Source organism: Nomascus leucogenys, chromosome X (genome assembly GCF_006542625.1).
Source record: "Nomascus leucogenys isolate Asia chromosome X, Asia_NLE_v1, whole genome shotgun sequence".
Taxonomy (NCBI): Eukaryota; Metazoa; Chordata; class Mammalia; order Primates; family Hylobatidae; genus Nomascus; species Nomascus leucogenys.
This window is the reverse complement of record NC_044406.1, coordinates 20,575,442-20,598,286: the sequence shown is the minus strand read 5'-3', so window position 1 is coordinate 20,598,286 and position 22,845 is coordinate 20,575,442. Positions and strand designations below refer to the sequence as shown.

Genomic DNA, 22,845 nt, shown 5'->3' with positions numbered 1-22,845 from the left:
AGAAATTTTAGAAAATAACATCATTATATAACTAGTTCCCCAAGCTCATAAACAATTTAGGATCTCGAAGAGAACAGCATGGAGAAAGACCACATAAAGGGCAAAAACATTTGTTATCATTGCAGCAAGTAAATTACACCAGACAATGGTTTTGGCCAGTTCATCACAAAGGATACCGGGATTTTCCCTATGACTCTTTTGATGTAACATTCTTTAAAAAGAGTTTTCAAAGGATGTGAGAAGGGAAGCCCTTATAATTTAAAGAAAACACAAAAGTCACAGTAAAATTCACATGAAAGTTCTTACTTCTTTCTCTCAGACCCTAATATCCTAAACAAATCTTTAAAGTACTGCGGGACGCGGACCACCACATTCTCGGAGGGGCTGATGTCTTTCAGATGGGGGTAGAGTCTGGTGTCAATGACCTTCTTGATGTAGCCCAGCCAGTCGAACTGAGGGGAGAGAGAACAAAACAGAATGAGAGAATCTCTGTTAGGTAGCAAGTAAGAAAGGCAGATAGAGTAGATTGAGCATCATTCATTTCTTTTGATTTCACACCTAATAATTCAAGATGCAACTACTCAAGTCTAGAAAATGAACTCCTGATCATTGCCATCCTGATCATTGCCATCCAGACCTATTGTCTTTTTTTTTTTTTTTTTTTGAGACAGTCTCACTCTATCACCCAGACTGGAGTGCAGTGGCATGATCTTGGCTCACTGCAACCTCTGCCTCCTGGGTTCAAGCAATTCTCCTGCCTCAGCCTCCTGAGTAGCTGGGATTACAGGCACCTGCCACCACACTCGGCTAATTTTTTTTTTTTGTATTTTTAGTAGAGGTGGAATTTCACCACGTTGGCCAGGCTGGTCTCGAGCTCCTGACTTCAAGTAATCCACCCACCTTGGCCTCCCAATGTGCTGGGATTACAGACGTGAGCCACCGTGCTTGGCCTGACCTATTGTCTTAATCACAAATGGAGCATGTGTTCTGTACCATCTACACCTGGACAACACCCACACATCCACTAACACAGTAATATGCACCCTCACTCCCTTGGCCCCCTCCAGTACTCTTCCTCCTTCCTGAACTCTCCCCTCTGTCTTTCTCTCCCCGTTCTGCTCTCTCCCCATCCTGTACTCTTCCTCTATTCTATACTCTCTTTCTTCCTCCCATACTCTTCCCTCCTTCTCTCCTGCATTTCTCTTCCTCCTTCTAAATTCTTCCTCTATACTGTACATTTTCTCTCTCCCTCCTTCTAAATTCTTCCTCTATACTGTACATTCTCTCTCTCCCTCCTTCTAAATTCTTCCTCTATACTGTACATTTTCTCTCTCCCTCCCTCCCTTTCTCTGTCCTGTACTCTCCCTCACTCGCACATACACACAGAAACAGATGCCCCAGTACATAATTTGTCTCTGTGACACAGCTTTTTTTTTTTTTTTTTTTTTTTTTTTTTTTTTTTAACACAAGAGGAAATAGGCAGCCACAGAAAGTAAATGCAGCCAGGCATGGTAGCTCACACCTGTAATCCCAGCACTTTGGGAGGCCGAGGCAGGTGGATCATTTGAGGTCAGGAGTTTGAGACCAGCCTGGCCAATCCCGTCTCTACTAAAAATACAAAAATTAGCTAGGTGTGGTGGCAGGCACCTGTAATCCCAGCTACTCGGTAGGCTAAGGCAGGAGAATCACTTGAACCAGAAGGCAGAGGTGGCAGTGAGCCAAGATCACGCCACTGCATTCCAGCCTGGGTGACACAGCAAGACTGTGTCTCAAAAAAGCAAACAAAAACACAGAAAGTAACATGCCTCCATTCTTCAGAGCATCCCTATCTTACCTAAAACACCATATGGTGTTTTTCAGATTGGCTACTCTAAAAGTCTTTTCCCAACCTGTTCTCCTTTGCCCGTGTCCACTGTTGAAATGGAAAACCAGTTACTCACTTGCCCAACCTCCCCTGTGGTTAGGAGTGGCCACGTGACCCAATCCTACTCAATAGGAAATAAAGGGAAGACATCTGGAGATGTTCTGGAAAGGCTTGTTTTTCCTAGTAAAAGAGTTAGACACATCACTGGCCCTTTCCCCTTCTTCCTGCTCTGACAGCAGATGTGATATATGGAGCTGTGATGGATACCTTGCAACCATGAGTCATCAGACATGAAGTCAAAAAGCCAACACACTAAACACCGCAGGATGGAAAGATAGAAAGAACTTGGGCCTTTGACAACATTGTTAAACAGCTGAGCCAATGCCAACAATTACCTATGTCTAGACTTTTGTCATGTGAGAAAATAGGCTTTAAGTTTCCAAGCCACTGTTGGAAAGATGTTTTGTTTCCTGTAACAGAAGGCATCCCAATACACAGACAAGGGATATTTTATGTGATTGTTGACAATGATGATGATAACAAGACTGAGAGCAGGTTTTACAAGACAGAAATTTACACACAGATGAAATCCAATCCCTTCTAAAATGCCGAGTTGAGAGAAAGTTTTCTGGATAGTTTTCACCAACCTGGGGAATCATAGCACTCAGTTCAGAAATGTTCATTTTGTTGTACATGGCCTCACTGGTTCGGTTTTCATGTGGAATCATTATCTGTTGGAAAGAGATTTTTGTTATTTTTTTTCAAGTGAACCATTTCTTACTGTATGATTACTTCCTACATGTGCCAAAACATCTGCATAGTATTATAAAGTTTTTCAAGGCTTTGGTGTGGTGCCCAACTTGGGGGGAGAGAAAAAAAGACATCACTTTAGGCAGGATTAAGAAAATAAACGTTCATATCCTCCTCTGTGTGAAATATTGTCCCCAGTACAAAAAGAACTACCCAAAATCTCCCTCCCAATCTATAATGTGGATGGGCAAAATCTATTGCTGGCTCAATTTTGACAATCAAACTTAAGTTGCACATTGAGGTAAACATCCCATTGTCACCTGTGGTCTCCAGAGAATGATTTCAATATTTCATGAACCATAGACCATCCCTTCACCTCTAGGGGCAAATTTTCACTGATGAACACAAGACTATCTGGATGCCACTGTTCTCCGTGATCATTTTGTCAACAGCTCATTCCCTCATTTCCCCTCTTGTTTCTTTGGCCTTGAGATTTCCCTAGCCCCATTGTGGAGGTACGGATTCAGTCACCGCCTGGACACACATTTCAAAACTTGCCTCTCTCTAGCCCTGACTCTATACTCTTTCAATTCCCAATACTCATGCTCTTGGCCATTTGGCCAACACCAAATCTGAGCTTCTAGCCTCCACTATGTTTAACCTAAGAACAGCAGCAATGATTATCTTCCTCAAGGATCATCTTAATCACTTCCATTGACCAGCAGTAGCTCACATATCCACCCCTCAATCACGTCATGACTTTGCCTTCGGGCCTTCCATCATCTAATTCCCTTGCATTAAACTTGCCACCTTCCCACTGCACACATGACTCTCCTACCCTTGCATCTCCTATCCACCATCACCACCTCCATGGTTTGAACTATGACTCAGGACTGCCCAAGACTCACTGCATCTAGCAAGCCTTTCCAATTACACTCCACTTGGTTCCAATCACAAGGGCTACTCCATCAATAAGACCTCTCCTTGTGCACACATCTCTCTAGCTGGATTGGTTAAGTATATGCTTCCCTGGCTGTAATTACAAGGACTTATTTGTGCTGGGCTGGACTGTCTTGTCTTCCCAGCTTCAGAAGTTTCCATAGGACTATGTATCCCACTAATTTTAAAAGTACCTAGTGACGTGTAGTGTAAGATATGGAGGTGAGCATTACTAGCAGTGATTTTTCAAGGGAAAAATTACAGAGGGCTGACTGGCAGACGTCTGGCCCCTCTTTGCTAAATGCTTCAGTGTCCTTAGCTTCCCTTTCTTCACCCTCCGCAGGAGAGACCACACGTAACTTACAAACAGCCTCCTGGCTCTGTGTGAATCATTGCCTCAGAGAATATCCACACTCCTCTTCCACCAACCCCTCCTCTGCCCTCGGAGTCTCACAGCCCCAAGTTGGAGCCCTTTGGCCTCAGAGCTGTTTTCAGCTCTCTGCCAGCCACTCCCCTCCACACAACAGATTTGTCACTTCATTTAGCCTCTTGACAATTCCCAGTCTTGCCTCAGCCCAGCTGTTTTTAGTTCCCTTTTTGGTCCAAATCCCTGGCTCAGGGCAAGGCCTTCCCTGCTGTTTCAGAGTTTTAGTCCAAATGAGAGCCCTGGGCCTCCTATGTGCCTGGAAAGAGAATTCAGACAGACTCTAGACAGGGCTCAGAGGCACAGTCCTGGACTTCGAAATATCTGCAGCAGTCTTCACAGTCTTCAAAGGTGACATGCAGGAATGCACTTTTTGCACTGCCAGTAGGAGTTTGGAGAGAGCTATACACGAACATCATCACAGCAACGGGATTCCTCCTTACCCTTATCCTTCATCTCTACTCCATACCTCAACACACCAACACCACCACCTCGCCAAACAAAACCAGTCAACATTTGGACTCTTATTCACCTCGAGATTTTTACCAACTTCTTTTGTAAAAGATTCCCAACACATATGCATAAGTTTCTTGGTAAAAAGTATCATTTTTTTCACTACAGGGTTTCCCCAAAAGCAGATTTTACCACATTTATTCCCTCTTGGCCTAGGAACATACGGAGAGATTTTTACACTTTGTTTCTTCTAGAAAAATGTTACTCCATAAACAAAGCTAACCATTTAGGAGTTCTCTTTATTTTGCCCACAAGTTTGTTTTTACATCTTTTTGTCTCTACAATGAGCCAACAAGAAGTTAAGGTAATTTACATAGACATGTAGTTCTGTGTCATGTATATGACACAATGATATTCATTAAAGTAGGGCAAGAAAATAATGAAAAACAGGGGCAGGTACCAAGTAATACCAGAAAGGTCGTTTAAAAATGCTTACCAGCACGTCCTACCTATTTCTACACCAACTTTTATATCCAGTATTGGTGGACAGACTTCCCTGAGCCCAGAACTTAAGCCAGAATGACTCTGAGTGGGGATAGCATAAAACATGGGCTGGATTAAAAGCAACCTTCCATTCAAGCCAGATTACTAAGGATTTATTAAACATCTATCTTCTATTTAAGCCAAACATGAGTTTCTCCAGGAAAAACGGTCAGAGGGTCTCTCTGCTGCTATTCTTTGGCCACAGCTGAGCAACATATGGACACTGAATGGGCTTAAACCAGGGAGGTGGAAGGAATGAGGAGCTCTTCTGTCACAATCCTTCTTGTTACTTCCTAAGGGGGATGCTATTAGTTCTAACTTGGGCCCAAAGGGCAGTGACACAAAATGCTATTATTTGTTTGCAATTTATATTTTCATTCAGGATATACTGCCTTTAATAAAAGGAAAGGAAAAGAAAAGAAAGTAAAGGAAAGAAAGAGATTTTCAGTGAAGACTTACCTCAGCTATCTTAATTTCCAATCTGAGCACTGACTTCATGTCATGCTCCGCTCTGGAACTGTTAGCTCCTAAAAGCACGGCAGTATCCACCATGAACTTGTAAAGGGCATCCCGATACTGTCAGAAATAAAGAACAAAGTGAGCATGACAATAGCTTATTAGGAAATATGTTTCAGAGACATGGAAGAGCAGAAAATAGCAGGTGGAAATAAATGTCTTTTATTTTCACTCTGTACTCAAAGTATGGTGCAGGCATTATGCAATACCAGCCACCCACATAACACTTTGGGAGAAAAAAAAGTGATGGCTACTTGAGTACTGTTTCCATGACAGACAGACATGTCCAGCCATCAAGCAACAAGAGAACTAGTTTTCTGGCAACCGTCGATATTATGGATACATGAAATAACTCCAAATGAGACAAGAATAGAAAGTTAAAGGTCAGACTTCCTCTTTCCAGACAAGTGAGGCTTTAATAAAACAATGGGAAAGAACTGTTTCTAAAAGCAGGAGGCCTGATCCATAAAGAATGGTGGGAGGTGTGATTTATTCTCTTGCAACTCAATTTACCCACCTTCACACTAAGAAATAAAAGACCAGTGACAGCAGCCCTGTGTCTTTTCAGTTTTTTACAGTTTTCACAGTCCTGCTCCCTAGCTCAGGAAAAAAAGGAGAAAAGAGAGGAACAATGATATGAAACCTAACAAATAGCAAATATACAATTTCCTTCTTACATACTCATAAACCCATTTTGGGGATAATCATATGTCATTGGGTAGGGCAGGGTGACCTTACTTAATGGGAATTAAAGAACTGCCTTAGGCCCACCTCTCATTTCAGATGCGTTTGTGAGATCTCGACGCATCAGGTATTAAATGACCTCCTTCTCATGCATTGGGAATAAGATTTACTAACTTACACCTTGACTCTGTAAGCTATTCTTACTATGTGTGTGACCTTAGGACCTATACGGTACTTAGCATATAGCAGGCCTTTAATAAATCTTTGTTGAATCAGTAAGCAAGCTTTGAAAATAGTCTTAAATAGGCTGGGCACGGTGGCTCACACCTCAAATCACAGCACTTTGGGAGGCCAAGGCAGGTGGATCATGAGGTCAGGAGTTCAAGACCAGCCTGGCCAACATGGTGAAACCCTGTCTCTACTAAAAATACAAAAAAACTAGCTGGGCGTGGTGGTGCACGCCTGTAGTCTCAGCTATTTGGGAGGCTGAGGCAGGAGAATCGCTTGAACCCAGGAGGCGGAGGTTGCAGTGAGCCGAGATTATGCTACTGCATTCCAGCCTGGGCAATAGAGGGAGATTCTGTCTCAAAAAAGGAAGGAAGGAAGGAAGGAAGGAGAAGGAGAAGGGGAAGGGGAAGGGGAAGGGGAAGGGGAAGGGAAGGGAGGAAGGAAGGAAGGAAGGAGAAAAGAGTCTTAAATAGAAATAATATTTTGCTATTCCTAGTTCAATTCAAAACATATTTATTGTCCGGGTGTGGTGGCTCACATTTGTAATTCCATTCCCACATTTTGGGAGGCTGAGGTGGGCAGATCACTTGAGGCCAGGAGTTTGGGACCAGCCTGGCCAACATGGTGAAACCCTGTCTCTACTAAAAATACAAAAATTAGCCCGGCATGGTGGTGCATGCCCATAATCCCAGCTACTCGGGAGGCTGAGGTGGGAGAATCACTTGAATCCAGGAGGCAGAGGTTACAATGAGTCGAGATCATGCCACCGCACTTCAGCAGGGGCAACACAGCGAGACTCTATCTAAAAAGAAAACCCAAAAAACGTATTTATTGAGTACCTACTCAAACGTACAAGGTGACTTGGTAGGCCCTCTGTGCATATGTTAGGAGACGGTGGTACAGAAAAAAAATAATAATGCGGTGTCTGGTTCCCAAACAGTGAGGGAGATAAACATGTAATTATTAACTGTAACATTAAAGACATCAAAATAACTTCCTTAATAAAGCTGCTACATGCTTGGAAACTGAAGATCTGGAGAGAAAATCTAGCCTGGAGAAATTGGGGACATAGCATTTGAGGGAGACTGGTTCTGATGCAGTGAAGAGTCCTGTGAGGTGGGTGATATGGTTTGGCTTTGTCCCCACCCAAATCTCACCTTGAATTGTAATAATCCCCACATGTCAAGGGTAGGGCCAGGTGGATATAATTGAATCATGGGGGTGGTTTCCCCCACATATTCTCACGGTAGTAAGTCTCATGAGATCTGATGGCTTTATAAATGGGAGTTCCCCTGCACAAGCTCTCTTGCCTGACACCATGTAAGATGTGACTTCGCTCCTCATTCACCTTCTGCCACGATTGTGAAGCCTCCCCAGCCACGTGGAACTGTGAGTCCATTAAACCTCTTTCCTTTATAAATCACCAAGTCTCAGGTATGTCTTTATTAGGAGAGAGAGAATGGACTAATACAGTGGGCAAGCTGCTTTTGTTGGGGGAAGAACAAATCCAGATGAGATAGGAAAGATGACTTGGGATAAAGACATGAGGCAGCCTTGAAAGCCCTCTAAAGAATTTAGATCCTGTCTTGGGAGCAAAGGCATGCTAGGAACAGTGCTTTGAGAACAGAACTTCTCAACTGGTGCTAAGGAGACAATGTGATGAAGGAGAAGCAGTAACAGTTAAAAGGCTACTTGCTGTAGTCAAGGCAAGGGTTAACAAGAATCTGACCTATAGCAGTCAGGATAGAAAAGAGGGACCAAGTGGACGGAAGAGATATTTTTAAGGTGGAATCACTAGGACTTGACTGATAGGTTATAGGGGAAGATGATTTTGAGCCTGGTTGCTGAGACTCCATCAATACCAGGGGTACACCCTCCCCTGACATTGGCAAATGTTCATTCTGTCCACTTTTGGGAAGGAAAACTTGCCAACCCTCTTTGATGAGTGTCCTCAGCAAGAAAGCTGCCCAGCATCTTAGTTAGCTTCCCTCCAGAGCCTTCTATGTATAGAAGTTAGTATCAGCATAGACCCAGGGGACCTAGGTCTGAGGCTCCTTTGGAAATTCAATAAAGTTTCCAAAATAAATGGAAAGTGTCAGTAATGAACCAGCTCTTTCCAATATCCAGGAGACTGCTAGATTTCTAAGCCAATCCAAGAAGTCTAACTTGATTGATCCTTTCTGATTCTTATTAAACCTCCATTAACCTGGAACACCTGTTAAAAATATAGATTCTCAGACCCTACCTCAAGTCTAAGTCAGACTCTCCAGGGCTGTGACCCAAGAAGCAACATTTAATGAAAGCCTCCCAAGTGATTCTAAAGCATTACAATTTGGGAACCATTTGTCTCCTGGGTATCCCTTCGGACGCTTTATTTCTGCAATTGATAGTGAGCTCTCTGCACTTCTGAGGAATGAATGACTGCAAGCTCATTTCTTTGTTACTTGATTTGGGAGTGCTGTCTCCCAAGCCAGATAAGGGCATTGAGTACTGAGACTTGTACAGCCTTGATGAGCAGACTTCTAGAAAGACAGGGAGTGGAATTTATCTGCCTAAATAAAAGTCTTCCTGCATTGGGAATATGGTCATTGAATAGCCACACTGCTCATTTCCAGTAAAGAAGCAGTGGCCTTAGAACAACTAATGGGCCTGACAGCAGCCTGGTAAGGCACATAGTTGAATATGAGTAAAACTTACAGACTTGGCTTCTGTACTGTTATCAAGGTAGTCTTCCCTCACGGCTAGGGAGAGTGTTGCTTGGTCCAGCTGTAAAAAAAAAAAAAAAAAAAAAAACAGAAAACATTCTGCTAGCACTGTAAATTCTTACGTACCACGTTAACAAGAGTGACGAAATCGTCTGCATCCCAGCCATATTTTGAGCTCATGTCACCATTACAAAAAGAATTCAGTACACTCAGAATTACATGCAAATAGGCACTTTGGCAATGTCGGATATAATAAACTATCAGAGACCTGCCCCTGCTTTTCTAATTTACGTTTTCTAAGCCTTTTGAGGTCCTATCAACACTGAATAACAACAAGGCTATTTCAGTTGGAATAGATCTTAGAGATTATTAGCTATTCCCCCTTATTCAATGGGAGGAGAAACAAAAGCCAGATAATCGATGTGACTTTCCCAAGGTAACATGATTGGGCAGAGCTCAGACTAAAATCATTGTCTCCTATCACCAGATCCAGTATTTTTCTCATTGCAGTATTTTTGCAAAATGCCAATCTGTACAGAGTTGATTAATCAGACTTTTCCAACTCCTTATCTCTAAAATAACATATGGCATTGATTTTTTTTTATTTGAATGGAATCAAATAATTTTGTTTTGAGAAACCTTTGCAAATGTTAGAACCCTCTCTGGAAGGTTTAGGATAAGTGATAAAAACACAAATAATAACCAGACAACTAAGTAAGTAGAATTATGGTGATAGAAAAGTATAGTATAAATTCTTGAATTAAAACTTTCAGCACCTTAGGCTGGTGTGGTGGCTCACACCTGTAATCCCAGCACTTTGGGAGGCCAAGGCAGGTGGGTCACTTGAGGTCAGCAGTTTGAGACCAGGCTGGCCAACGTGGTGAAACCCCGTCTCTACTAAGAATATAAAAATTAGCCAGGTATGGTAGCATGTGCCTGTAATCCCAGCTACTCGAGAGGCTGAGGCAGGAGAATCGCTTGAACCTGGGAGATGGAGGCCGCAGTGAGCAGAGATCACGCCACTACACTCCAGTCTGGGCAACAGAGCAAAACTCTGTCTCGGGAAAAAAAACAAAACAAAACAAAAAAAAAATCACAACTTTCAGCACAGGTAAACAAAAGAAAGAAGACAGTCTTTTCAAAGAGCGTGTTAGAAAAACTGGACATCCAGGCCTTGTGTGGTGGCTCATGCCTGTAATCCCAGCACTTTGGGAGGCCAAGGCAGGCAGATCACTTGAGGTCAGGAATTCAAGGCCAGCCTGGCCAACATGGTGAAACCCAGTCTCTACTAAAAATACAAAAATGAGCCAGGCGTGGTGGCACGCACCTGTAATTCTAGCTACTTGGGAAGCTGAGGCAGGAGAATCACTTGAACCCAGGAGGCGGAGGTTGCAGCAAGCTGGGATGGTGCCACTGCACTCCAGCCTGGGTGACAGAGTGTGACTCTGTCTCAAAGAAAAGAAAAACTGGGCATTTATAAGCAAAAAGAAAATAAACCTTTACCCGTACCTCACACCTTAGTCAAAAATTAACTGAAAATGAATCATAGCCCTAAATGTAAAACCTAAAACTATAAAACTTCTGGAAAAAATATTGGGAAAAATTTTTGTTACTAGGGGTTAGCCAAAGAGTTTTTAGACATGACAATAAAATCACAATCCTTAAAAGAAAAAATAAATTAGACTTTATCGACATTGAACAAATTTGCTCTTTCCCCACAGAATGGGGAAAATATCTGAAAATCACATATATGACAAAGGACGTGTATCTAGAATACATAAAGATTCCTCAAAACCCAACCATAAGAAAAGAAACAATTTAAAATTGAGCAAAGGATTCTAACAGACACTTCATCAAAGAACATGTGAAGATAGAAAATAAGCACACGAAAATATGCCCAACATCATTAGTCATTAGGAAAATGTAAATTAAACCCACAATAAAACACTACTATAGCTCTGTTAAAATGGAAAAAAAAAAACCTGACAACTGTCGGTGGGGATGTGGAAAAGTTGGATCACTCATGTATTACTGGTAAGAATGCAAAATGGCACAGCCACTTTGGAAGGAAACCAATTTTACAGTTTCTTATAAAGTTCAACATACATTTACATAAGAGCCAGCAATCCTACTTCTAGGTATTTACCCGGGAAAAAAATTTAAAGTCACACAAAAACCTGTATGTAATTTTATTCCTAATCACCCAAAACTGGAAACAACTCAAATGTCCTCCAATCCATGAAAGCATAAACTGTGGTATACAATGGAATACTACTCAACAATAAAAGAGAATGAACTGATACAACATGGGTGAATTTTACTTACATCCTGAAAAAGCCAAACTTTACAGGAACAGGGAACAAAGTGATGGCTAACAGGGTTTGGGCATGAGGAGAGGGCTTGACTTAGCAAAGGGATAACATGAGGTATTTGGGGGTGGATGATGGGACTATTCTATTTCTTGATTACAGTGGTGGTTACATGACTCTATGCATTTGTCAAAACTTAGACATGTACATCACAAAAAATGAATTTATGTAAATTTTAAGATACTTTAAAAAAATTTCCAGTACCTTCTCTAAATCTATGGTTTGTTCTTTCTTGAATATCAGCAACTGACTAAAGATAAATAAAATGAATCTCAAGAAGAGTAGATTTTTCCAAATTAAATCTCTAATTCACACATTAAACATTAAGCCAAAATAATAAGAAACAAAATCTAAATAACAAGTTAAAAATTAGTAATATCTGAATAAAAACTGAATCCTACATGCCCATACCATTAGTTTATATGACTTTAAACTGTTTTGATCCATCTCCTTCAGCTTCTTTTTCATCTTACTATAATCTTAAATATTTTATTCCTAAATACATAAATTTGTGTAAGATTACAGTTTTCCATGAAACTGCCCTTAATACACAACAAATTTTACAAAGGCCACGTTAAGAATTAGTGATATTATGAAAAATTCCAGGAAAAACATAACTCTTGTTTCAGGGGGAAAAAGGCACTTTCAAAACATCCATCTTGTCTGTGTATACTGCTAAAATGCTCAAATTATTTTGTTCAACCCTCTCTAATTGGCCTGAAACGACAAAGTCACAAGCCTTCCTGGCTTCGTCCTACTGCAATTCCCAATCTGCCACCATTTCTTCCAAAAATTAAGCAAGCCACGATCATGAAACACAACATTATGATTAAGACACTTTGGCTTTCAATTAAATTTGGACCACTTGAAGAATCTTTTGAGCTTGAGTCTCATAGGAAAGGAAACTGTGTAGATATTATCAAGAAAGCCAAAGTTTCCCTCTCATGAAATAAAGTTAAATCCACTTATTGTAAAAGTTTAGATAATTCAAGTGAGGTTACTAGACCTTTTATAAACTTTCAGATTGTTATGGTTTCTAGGGAACATTTTAAACACACCAACCAACAAATTGAATAAGGTCAGTCAAATAAATCTCATCAGAAACATACAAACTCTTGAGGCAAAAGACTTTCTCATGAAGCCATCAGGACACTGTGTTATTTGAGATTTTTTAAATCCTTGCATTTACAACTGATCTAAATACTGTAAGCAGAAAATAAAATATGTTTTTTAGGAAATCCAACACATTTAACTGAAAATATAAATGTTTTCTCCAATTACAACTGGCATTCCAATGATAATAAACCTCAAGTTAGAAGACAAAGTAGTAATACAAGAAGAAAGAGCTTACAAATTATGAGACAGGAAATGGAGTCTGGACTTCAGGTTTCAAAATGGTGGTGGAGACAGAAGCTGGCTTCCCTCCCCACCCCAACATATACACAGGAAACTAAAAACAAATATACAGCACTAAGATTCTCACCAGCAATATCCCAGAACTCAAATATACGGATGAATCAGTTGCTGAGGCCACAGAGAAGTGAAAAAAGTCCAAGCAGACAAAGGAGAATAAAATTTCTCTGTCTATGATGCCCTTCCAACCAATCTGTCCAGTAACAAGCCTGCAGCAATTTTCCCTGACTCATAGTTCCTACACTGGAAAAAGTGAGATCAAGGTGGACAACCAGCTTCCTGACCATCTTGGGTTCTTTGACAGAAGACCTGCCCATACTTTAGCCCACAGAAGGCATCATGAGTGCCTGAAGGGAGATATATTCCTGAAGACAGCAAGAGACAAAGAGGGGAGGTGGGACTACCATACCCAGCCCTGGCAACTCTGCTCTGTAACTCGGCCAAAGGAGACACCAAATCAGAGTGGCTGTTCAGCAGCATTATGCCATAGGAGGTTCATTCCACAGGTCACCTGTACACTAACCGCCAGCCAGCTTTTCCACACTGCCAGGATATCCTCTTTAGGACCTCCCCTATATCTGGACTGGGAGTGCTCTGATCTTGGGCTAGAGTCAAAGCAAACGTAGGCTTAAGGTGCCATTTAGTGCCAGAAAAAAAGGCAAGGACCTAGTGGAGATATAGCAATATACTGCCTATCTCAATTATAAATACCTATGCACCCAACACTGGAGCACCTAAGTATATAAAGCAAATATTAATAGACCTAAAGGGAGAGGGAGACTGCAATACAGTAATGATAGGGAACTTCAACACTCCACTCTCACTAATGGACAGATCATCTAGACAATCAACAAAGAAACATCAGCGTTAAACTAGACACTAAGCCAAATAGGCCTAACTGACATTTACAGAACATTTCACCCAATTGCTGCAGAATACATATTCTTTTTATCACCATGTGGAACATTCTCCAGAATAGATCATATTTTAAGCCACAAGATAAGTCTCCACAAATTCAAAGAAGCAGAAATCATATCAGTTATCTTTTCTGACCACAATGGAACTAAAAATCAATAATAAGAGGAAACTTGGAAAATACACAAACACATGGAATCTTTTTTTTTTTTTGAGATGGCGTCTTGCTTTGTTGCCCAGGCTGGAGTGCAGTGGCATGATCTCGGCTTACTGCAACCTCCACCTCCCAGGTTCAAGCAATTCTCCCACCTAAGCCTCCCGAGTAGCTGGGATTACAGGTACCCGACACCATGCCTGGCTAATTTTTGTATTTTTAGTAGAGACAGAGTTTCACCACGTTGGTCAGGCTGGTCTCAAACCCCTGACCTCAGGTGATCCACCCGCCTTGACCTCCCAAAGTGCTAGGATTACAGGCATGAGCCACTGTGCCTGGCCAAACACGTGGAAATTAAACAATATGCTCCTGAATGACCAATGGGTCAATGAAAAAAACAAAAATGAAATTTAAAAATTTATTTAAACAAATGAAAATGAAATTACAACATATTAAAATCTATGAAATACAGCCAAAGGAGTACTGAAAAGGAATTTTATAGCAATAAAAGCCTACATCAAAAAGGTTGAAAGACTTCAAATAATGATTCATAAACAATCTAATGATACAACTCAAGGAACTAGAAAAATAAGAATAAACCAAACCCCAAATTAGTAGACAGAAAGAGATAATAAAGATTAGAACAGAAATAAATGAAATGTAGACTATAAAAACACACAAAAAAATTAATGAAAAAAGTTGGCTTTTTTTTGAAAATCAACAAATCTTTAGCTAGACTAAAAATAAAAAAGACACAAATAAATAAAATCAGAAATGAAAAAGAAGACATAACAACTGAGACCACAGAAATACAAAGAATTATAAAGACTATTATGAACAACTATATGCCAGCAAAGTGGAACATCTAGAAGAAATGAATAAGTTCCTGGACATATGCAACCTGCCAACATTGAACCATGAAGAAGTAGAAAACCTCAACAAACTAATACCTAGTAACAAGATTGAAGCCATAATAAAAATCTCCCATCAAAGAAAAGCCCAGGACTTGATGTCTTCACTACCAAATTCTATAAAACATTTAAAGAAGTAATACAAATTATATTCAAACTCTTCAAAAAAAAAAAAAAAACTGAAGAGAAGGGAATACTTCCAAACTCATTCTATGAGTCCAGCATTACCCTGATACCAAAACTGCACAAGGACACAAGGAGAAAAGAAAACTACCAGCCAATATGACTTAGGAACATAGATGCAAAAATTATCAACAAAATACTAGCTAACCTAATTCAACAATACATGAAAAAGATCATTCACTATGATTGAGTGGGATTAATCCAGGGATGCAAGGATGGTTCAACATACACATATCAATAGACATGATATGCTGGGTGCAGTGGCACACACCTGTAGTACCAGCTACTCAGGAGGCTGAGGCTAGATGATCACTTGAACCCAAGTCCAGCCTGGGCAGCATAGTGAGATCCCATCTCAAAAAAATAAATTAAATGGAAAATCCAAATTCAAGTAAATAAATATAGACACATCACATTAACAGAACCAAGAACAAAAATCGCATAATCATTCTAATACATTCTGTAAAAGCATTCAATAAAATTCTACATCCCTTTATGACAAAAACCCTCAACAAACTGGGTACAGAAGGAACACACCTCAAAAAGTAAAAGCCATATCTGACAAACACATAACCAACATCATACCAAATGGTGAAAAATTAAAAGCCTTTCTTTTGTTTTGTCCACTTTTATTCAACACAATACTAGAAGTCCTGGCCAGAGCAATTAGGCAAGAGAAATAAATAAAGGGCATCCAAACTGGACAGGAAGAAGTCAAATTAGCCTTGTACACAGGTAACATGATCTTATATTTGGATAAACCTAAAGGCTCTACCAAAAAACTATTAGAACTGATCAACAAATGTAGTAAAGTTGGAGTATACAAAATCAACAGCATTTATATACACCAAAAGCAAATAATCTGAAAAAGAAATCAATAAACAATATCATTTACAATATAAAACACCTAGGAATCAATTTGACCCATGAAATAAAAGATTCATGTAAAGAAAACTATAAAATGTTGATGAAAGAAGTTGAAAAGGACACAAAAAAATGGAAGGATATTCCATGCTTATGAATTAGTAGAATATTGTTAAAATGACAATACCACTGAAAGCAATTTACAGATTCAACACAACCTCTATCAAAATACCATTGACATTCCTCACAAAATAGAAAAAACAAATCCTAAATTTTATATGGAACCACGAAGGACCCCAAATAGCCAAAGCGATCCTCGGCAAAAATAACGAAGCTGGAGAATCACATTACCTGACTTCAAAATATAGTACAGGGCCTATGTCTGGAACGGTATTTCCTAGGTTTTCTTCAAGGGTTTTCACAATTTTAGGTTTTACATTTACATCTTTAATCCATCTTGAGTTGATTTTTGTATATGATAAAAGGGAGGGGTCCAGTTTCAATCTTCTGCATATGGCTAGCCAGTTATCCCAGCACCATAGTCCTTTACCCATTGCTTGTTTTTGTAGACTTTATCAAAGATCAGATGGTTGTTGGTGTGCAGCTTTATTTCTGGGCTGTTTCCATTGATCTGTGTATCTGTAGTTGTACCAGCCACACTGTTTTGGTTACTACAGCCTTATACTATAGTTTGAAATCGGGTAATGTGATGCCTCCAGCTTTGTTCTTTTTGCTTAGGAATGCTTTGGCTATTAGGGGTCTGTTTTGATTCCATATGAATTTTAGAATAGCCTTTTTCTAATTCTGTGAACAATGTCATTGGTAGTTTGATAGAAATAGCATTGAATCTGTAAATTGCTTTGGGCAAGATTCCATGACGAAGATGCCAAAAACAATTGCAACAAAAACAAAAAATGACAAACGGGACTTAATTAAACCAAAGAGCTTCTGCATAGCAAAAGAAGCTATCAACAGAATAAACAGACAACCCACAGAATGGCAGAAAGTATTTGGAAACTGTGCATCTGACAAAGGTCTAATATCCAGAATTTACAAGGAACATAAACAAATTTATAAGCAAAAACCAAACAACCCCATTAAAAAGTAGACAAAGGACATGAACAGACACTTTTCAAAAGAAGACATACATGTGACCAACAAGCATATGAAAAAAAGCTCACCATCACTAATCGGTAGAGAAATGTGAAATCAAAGCCACAATGAGATACCATCTCACACCAGTCAGAATGGTTATTATTAAAAAGTCAATAAATAATAGGTGTTGGCATGGATGTAGGGAGAAAGGAATGCTTATACACTGCTGGTGGGAATGTAAATTAGCCCAGCCACTGTGGAAAGCAGTTTGGCGATTTCTGAAAAAACTTAAAACAGAACTACCATTTGACCCAGCAATCCCATTATTGGATATATCCCAGTTACCATGATTTGATTATATGAATGTATCAGATTATCACATGTACCATGAAAATGTGTAGTTACGTATCAATAAAAAATAACAATAATAAAATAAAATTCTATGTTCTGTCAGTTCCTGAGAAAAAAAGGAAAAGGAAAGAGAATGAAACTTTTCAAATTTTCTTAGAGTTTCTCCTTGCCATTTTTTACGAGTTTTGCTGAGAGCCAGAAAAATGCAGGCTGTTGAGACATGATGACTTCAGTTGTTGTCTTCATTAACTAGTAATACATACTGGGACAATCTTGGCCTTCCAAAATACTCTTTTAGGATCACATATACTCACGTCTTTTATTGTCCCTTAAATCCTCCTACTATCTCCTGACTTAGAATAAATCCAAACATGTGTAGCAAGATAATGTTTTTGGTCACTAACTTCTGTTGTTTTCTTTATTTTTGGAATTCCTTTATCTCATTTAAGCCTATAGCAAACCCTTTGTCATTTCGCCACAGGGGAGCTTTGCAGAAGTACGCTGTGTAGATTGGAGTGATCCCTGCTGGCCAAACTGCATGTCTTTGGCATGGGGATATATCTACCCCTTAGAAAGGGTGCCTTTCTCTTCACCCAAAGGCACCATCTGCTCACCCAAAAGGATGTCCACAGAGCTGTGCCTGCTCAAAAGGCCCTTCTCTTATTCCTGTGGGTTTGTGGGATTAGAAAAGCTAAGCACACCGAGGAAAATTGAATTTGATGGAAAAGGAAGCCTAAGGACATTGAGGGAAGAGAGTTTCAGGTAAGAGGGATTTCTCCCAGAGCAGAAAGAGGATCTTTCAAGCAGCAAAAGAAGTCAAGAATTCTCATGAGCAGAGGAACTGATCACCCCGAAACATGGCAGGATCTGAGAAGGAATGGGAGTCGCAGGACCTCAGCATCAGAGGGGCACACTTGAAGGGGCTACATGGTTCCATAGTGGGTTTCTTCTCAGAAACCAGATAACTGGTTATTGGAGTTTCCCAATACCCTAGGAAAAGACTGAGAAATGGGGCCACCAAGAGAGGAGGTAAATGCCTAGACTAAGGTTCAGTTTCCCACCAAAAGGTTGGGTGGGAGCTAAAAGTCAAATATTAGGTCGAGTAAACAAAATGCCTATTCCTTGCACAACTGAGTTTGAGCTCTGAGAGGCATATCGGGTACACATGTCAAAGAAAAACATTCTCCAAATGGTCCTGACCAGTTGCTGGGTCATGCTTGAAGAGTAGGTTCGGAACCTTGTGTCGTGTGCTACTGTGGACCAGTATCTACCGTGAAAACTGTCACAAAAGTCAATGCATTTGAACCTCAATGACGATTAAAAGTAAATTCTAATTCACCCTTCCGTACACATGGGAAAAGTGAAATCAGGGAGGTGAAATAATTTGCACAAGGATATTCAGTGAGTAAATCACAAAGCTAAACTGCAAACCTCAGTCTTCTAAATACCAAAGCCTATTCTTTTTTTTTTTTTTTTTTTTTTTTAACTATACCAGTAGTTTTCAAACTATGTTCCACAAAACCTGTAAGGGGGGGGGGGGGGGCTCCAAATGTTCATCCAATTAGATTTAGTCTTTTATAGTTTTAACTATTTTTAAATGAATAAAAAAGCAACACTTGCAAATTCTACAACTTTGGCAGCCACCAGTACGCTAATTTTTGTTATCAGGTTCATTGGGTTTCATGCAGCTCTCAGAATAAAGCTTCTCCTACCACCTCCAGATACATGCTCGAACTCTTGTCAATGTGTCATCAGGAAGACTATAATTATATTATATCTGAGGGAAGGCAATTAGTTCAGATGTGTGAATATTCAGTCATGGAAAATGGTACAAACAGGAACAGAACTTAAGCAAACGTTTGCCGCACTCAAATGCCAAACAATGTTCAAACGCCAGTTTGGAACAAGCTGCCATCTTGACAAAAGAGAGCAATAATAAGTACATGGGTGCCTCCTTACATTTGGAAAGTATTCTATCATTGACATTTTAGTGTTTCTAGGATCAGTTTAATTTAATATTAAGTATACAAGGCAAGCCATTAAAAATTGGTTACCATGTTTCCCTATTCCCCATGTTTTCTGTAAGCTCCTATTAAAACTAGAGGCTCAATTGTGGGGGCACGACAACATCACTGGTGATAGTGTGCACTTCCTACTGATACCAGGAGGCACACAATATCTGGTTGCCCCACTTTTAGCAATGCTATCATTGATGTTAGGGTTCAGGCGATACCGGTCTGATCTCTATATCATGAATTTCCCAATCAACCATTTACCTAATGCTTTTAGCAGCCATTCATGATAATTGCCTAGATCCATCCTTTCCTTAGGGATTTTTTTTTTTAAATAGATAGCTTCCTATTATTTCTTCAGCATTTTTAAGCTGTGATTCTCCTATAAACAATAACTTTTGTCAGCTATTAGATTACCCTGAAAACAGTCAAATTCAGAATGTAAGACAGTTTACAGGACAAATACTCCAGTTTCTTCAACAAATAAATGTGGTTTAAAAAACAAAAATAGGGGGATCCCTTGTGGAGTAAAACAGACATATCAACTAAGTTCACCTGTGATTCTTATTTGGCGATTGAATCAAAGACCAACTGTTTTTTTTTTTTTAAGGACATGTTTAAGACAATCAGAAAAATTGAAAATTAACTAGTTATTAGATGTTAATTATGGAATTATGATCATCTTTTTGGTTGTGATAATAGTCCTTTCCACTAGCTAAGCACTGAAGTATTTACCGTGCAATGATCTATTTTTAATTTGCTATAAAATGTTCTAGCCACCTCCCAAAAAAGGAGGGGTCTAAATTAAAACATAACCGCAGAAAGCAACATAACAGCAGAAGGTTGAGAGTTGTTGAAGCTGGGTTGATGGATACATGGAAGTTTATTATTCTATTCTTTAATTTTGTACCACATTTTAATAATAAAAAGTTTAAAGAAATAAATTCAATTGAGTAGATCCAGAAATAGGTGAGAAAGATAACAAAATGGCTACCATTTGCAATTATTCATCTGTGTGTGAATCAAGATCTTCTATCACTCAACAGAATGTATAAATTTAAACTTAGGTTTGGAAAACAGCCTTCGGCTTACTTCAAAACACCACTTAAGGTGTTTGAAAGAACATCATAATAGTTCTGGAATTGATAATGATAGTCTTAAAACCTAGTTTCAAAAAATGAGTGATATATCAACACAGTACAGAGATCAGTTGAGTCATTATCATCATTGTGTCTTACACAGCACATCTTATCCTGATAGCATTAGAAGATGGCTCATTTCACCACCAAACATAGAAACACACTTGTCTCTGAAACTCAGAATTTCCTCCTGAGTAGAGGGGAGTCCTTACAATGACCAAAGATTTTTACTGAGAATTCCATTGTCTAACCTAGAGGAGAGAAAACTACAGCCACTGGGCCAGCCCGCCATACAGCCATACCTTTGTTGTCTACAGTTGCTTTCCCAGACACAATGGCAGAATTAAGTAGTTGCAACAGAGACCAGACGGCCTGCAAACCCTAAAATATGTATTATCTGGCCCTTTACCCAAAAAATGTGCCAATCTCTGATCAAATGATGACCAGCTTCAATCAAACGATGAACTTTAAGATTTGGATTTTAGAAGGTTAAATTGCATGAGGTGAGGGCAATACATGTCTACAATTTGAGTATCAATATTTCATTAATATTTTCTGATTTGACTAAGGACAGAATTGGGGAGAAAATCAGTCATGCAATAACATTTTCATTATCAGTCAAAGTAACTGTGGAAGCAAAACAAAACAAAACCCAGCAGGATCAAAGCACAAAACTATTTGATGAATGTTATTTGAATTCTTGCATAGCTCTTTCATTGGTGAGTCTTTAGCTGTTGGTAGTTTTCTGACAGCCTCCTGATTTTACCAATGTGATCTGCCTCAGGATATGTCCACGTGGCCCATTGCTTTATGGAAGACATGGTTAGTCTTCCAACAGAAAACGCAACCAAGCACTTGGAACAGAACAAGTTTTGCTGTATCTTTGGAAAGGAGGGAGGAGAGATTCAGAGTGAAGTTGATAACTAAAATTTAGGTGTGTGCACAAGAAAATGTTAGTGAAAGAGGAACAAAAAATCATGGCACGTGTTTTCTCCTCTATCAAGGGAATGAGGAGGCAAGGACAAGAGCAGGACTCACAAAATCTCTGCTAACAACAGGAGACCTGCAGTCCCCTTCCCACTGGAATTTCGGAACCCTAGGCTTGCTCAGAGCAGGCATATGAGGGCCAGATCACAGATCACTTGAAACTAATTCACTAGTTTTCCAAAAGGCTTACAAAACTTGTGTGGTAATGGTCTACATTCTGCAAAGCCAGGAGAAGGGAATATTCTAGATTCTACTATTCAATAAAAGTGTTTTATGTTATTATTTCACTAAGGCAGCATGAGTCTCTTTCCCCAGGATGGCATCCCAAAAGGCTAATCTAGGACTGAGCAAAGAAGATGAATGGGTCCTCATTATACCTTCAAGATATGTTCATTGGATGCTTTGTCATCAGGGGACACATACAAACGGATGAACACAGAATTGCTGTATTGACCACGAAACGTTGCAAGTGTCTGCTGAAGGCTGAACTTTCTCTCTGACCAAACCCCTTCAGGGCCAATATTAGATTCAAGCACAGGCCAGCGGAAAGGTGAATGCCGTAGGATGTGTAGCAGTGGCTTGGCATCTGCTTTTTCAATTGCTTCTGAAAGGGAGCAGATATGAAAAGAAAGTTAGAATTGCAAACTGGATCAGTACACTCGAATTCAAGTGCATCTTCTCAAGATAAAGTTCCCATAAGGCTCCAACTTAAAATTTCAGCTGTTAGGGAGTGGGTAAAAGAGGTGGGGTGGGATGAGCATAATCACAGAGACAGAACTACCTACGATCCATGCTTCAATGTGACTGTCAACACCTAGTGTTCTTGCCAGGAGAGCTGACCAGGGAAACTGCTGGATATTCACTACAATAAACATGGATTCTCTACATGGAACCCAGCCAATGAATAATACGTGGTGGGACTAAGGTACAACCCTAACTAAAGGAGTGCCTCAATAAAGCCAATCACTACCCACTGAAGAAGAAGTGATGCTTCAGATTCCTGTCTTTTATTGCTCTTTTCTAGCTCACCACATGATACCCCAAATCCTAGACCAGCTGACACACTTCCCACAGGCACTGGCTTCTTCCTGCAGTGGCCTTGACAAGGCAGACCAGGTCAAGTGGCCAGTATCTGTTCTGATTCCAATCAGACCCAAGATATTGACACAGGGCTAAGGACCCAACAAAGATGCCTGTTAGGCTGACACAGGAACCTGGCATGCCTGGGAATCTGGATTTCTCTAGGCTCCAGTAGGTACACTCCCTCCCAGTCTCTTTCTCAAGCCAGACTTGACCTGGCTTCTGGATTCTGTACCAGATACAGTGGAGTTTGCCCTGCTGACTTT

The 22,845-nt window shown here is 39.9% G+C and overlaps 1 protein-coding gene across 2 annotated transcripts in view; it reads right to left on the bottom strand.

Annotated features, from left to right (window-relative positions):
• PHEX (phosphate regulating endopeptidase homolog X-linked) overlaps positions 1 to 22,845 on the bottom strand; it is a 220,776-nt gene that overhangs the window by 153,318 nt on the left and 44,613 nt on the right. For both annotated transcript variants that reach the window (XM_030806771.1, XM_003261145.4), the window contains exons 5-9: positions 21,877 to 22,103; positions 9,099 to 9,167; positions 5,433 to 5,549; positions 2,512 to 2,595; positions 307 to 452 (exon numbers count right to left, since the gene is read on the bottom strand). In XM_030806771.1, coding sequence (XP_030662631.1) covers positions 307 to 452; positions 2,512 to 2,595; positions 5,433 to 5,549; positions 9,099 to 9,167; positions 21,877 to 22,103 — 643 coding nt within the window. The remainder of the gene's footprint in view (positions 1 to 306; positions 453 to 2,511; positions 2,596 to 5,432; positions 5,550 to 9,098; positions 9,168 to 21,876; positions 22,104 to 22,845) is intronic.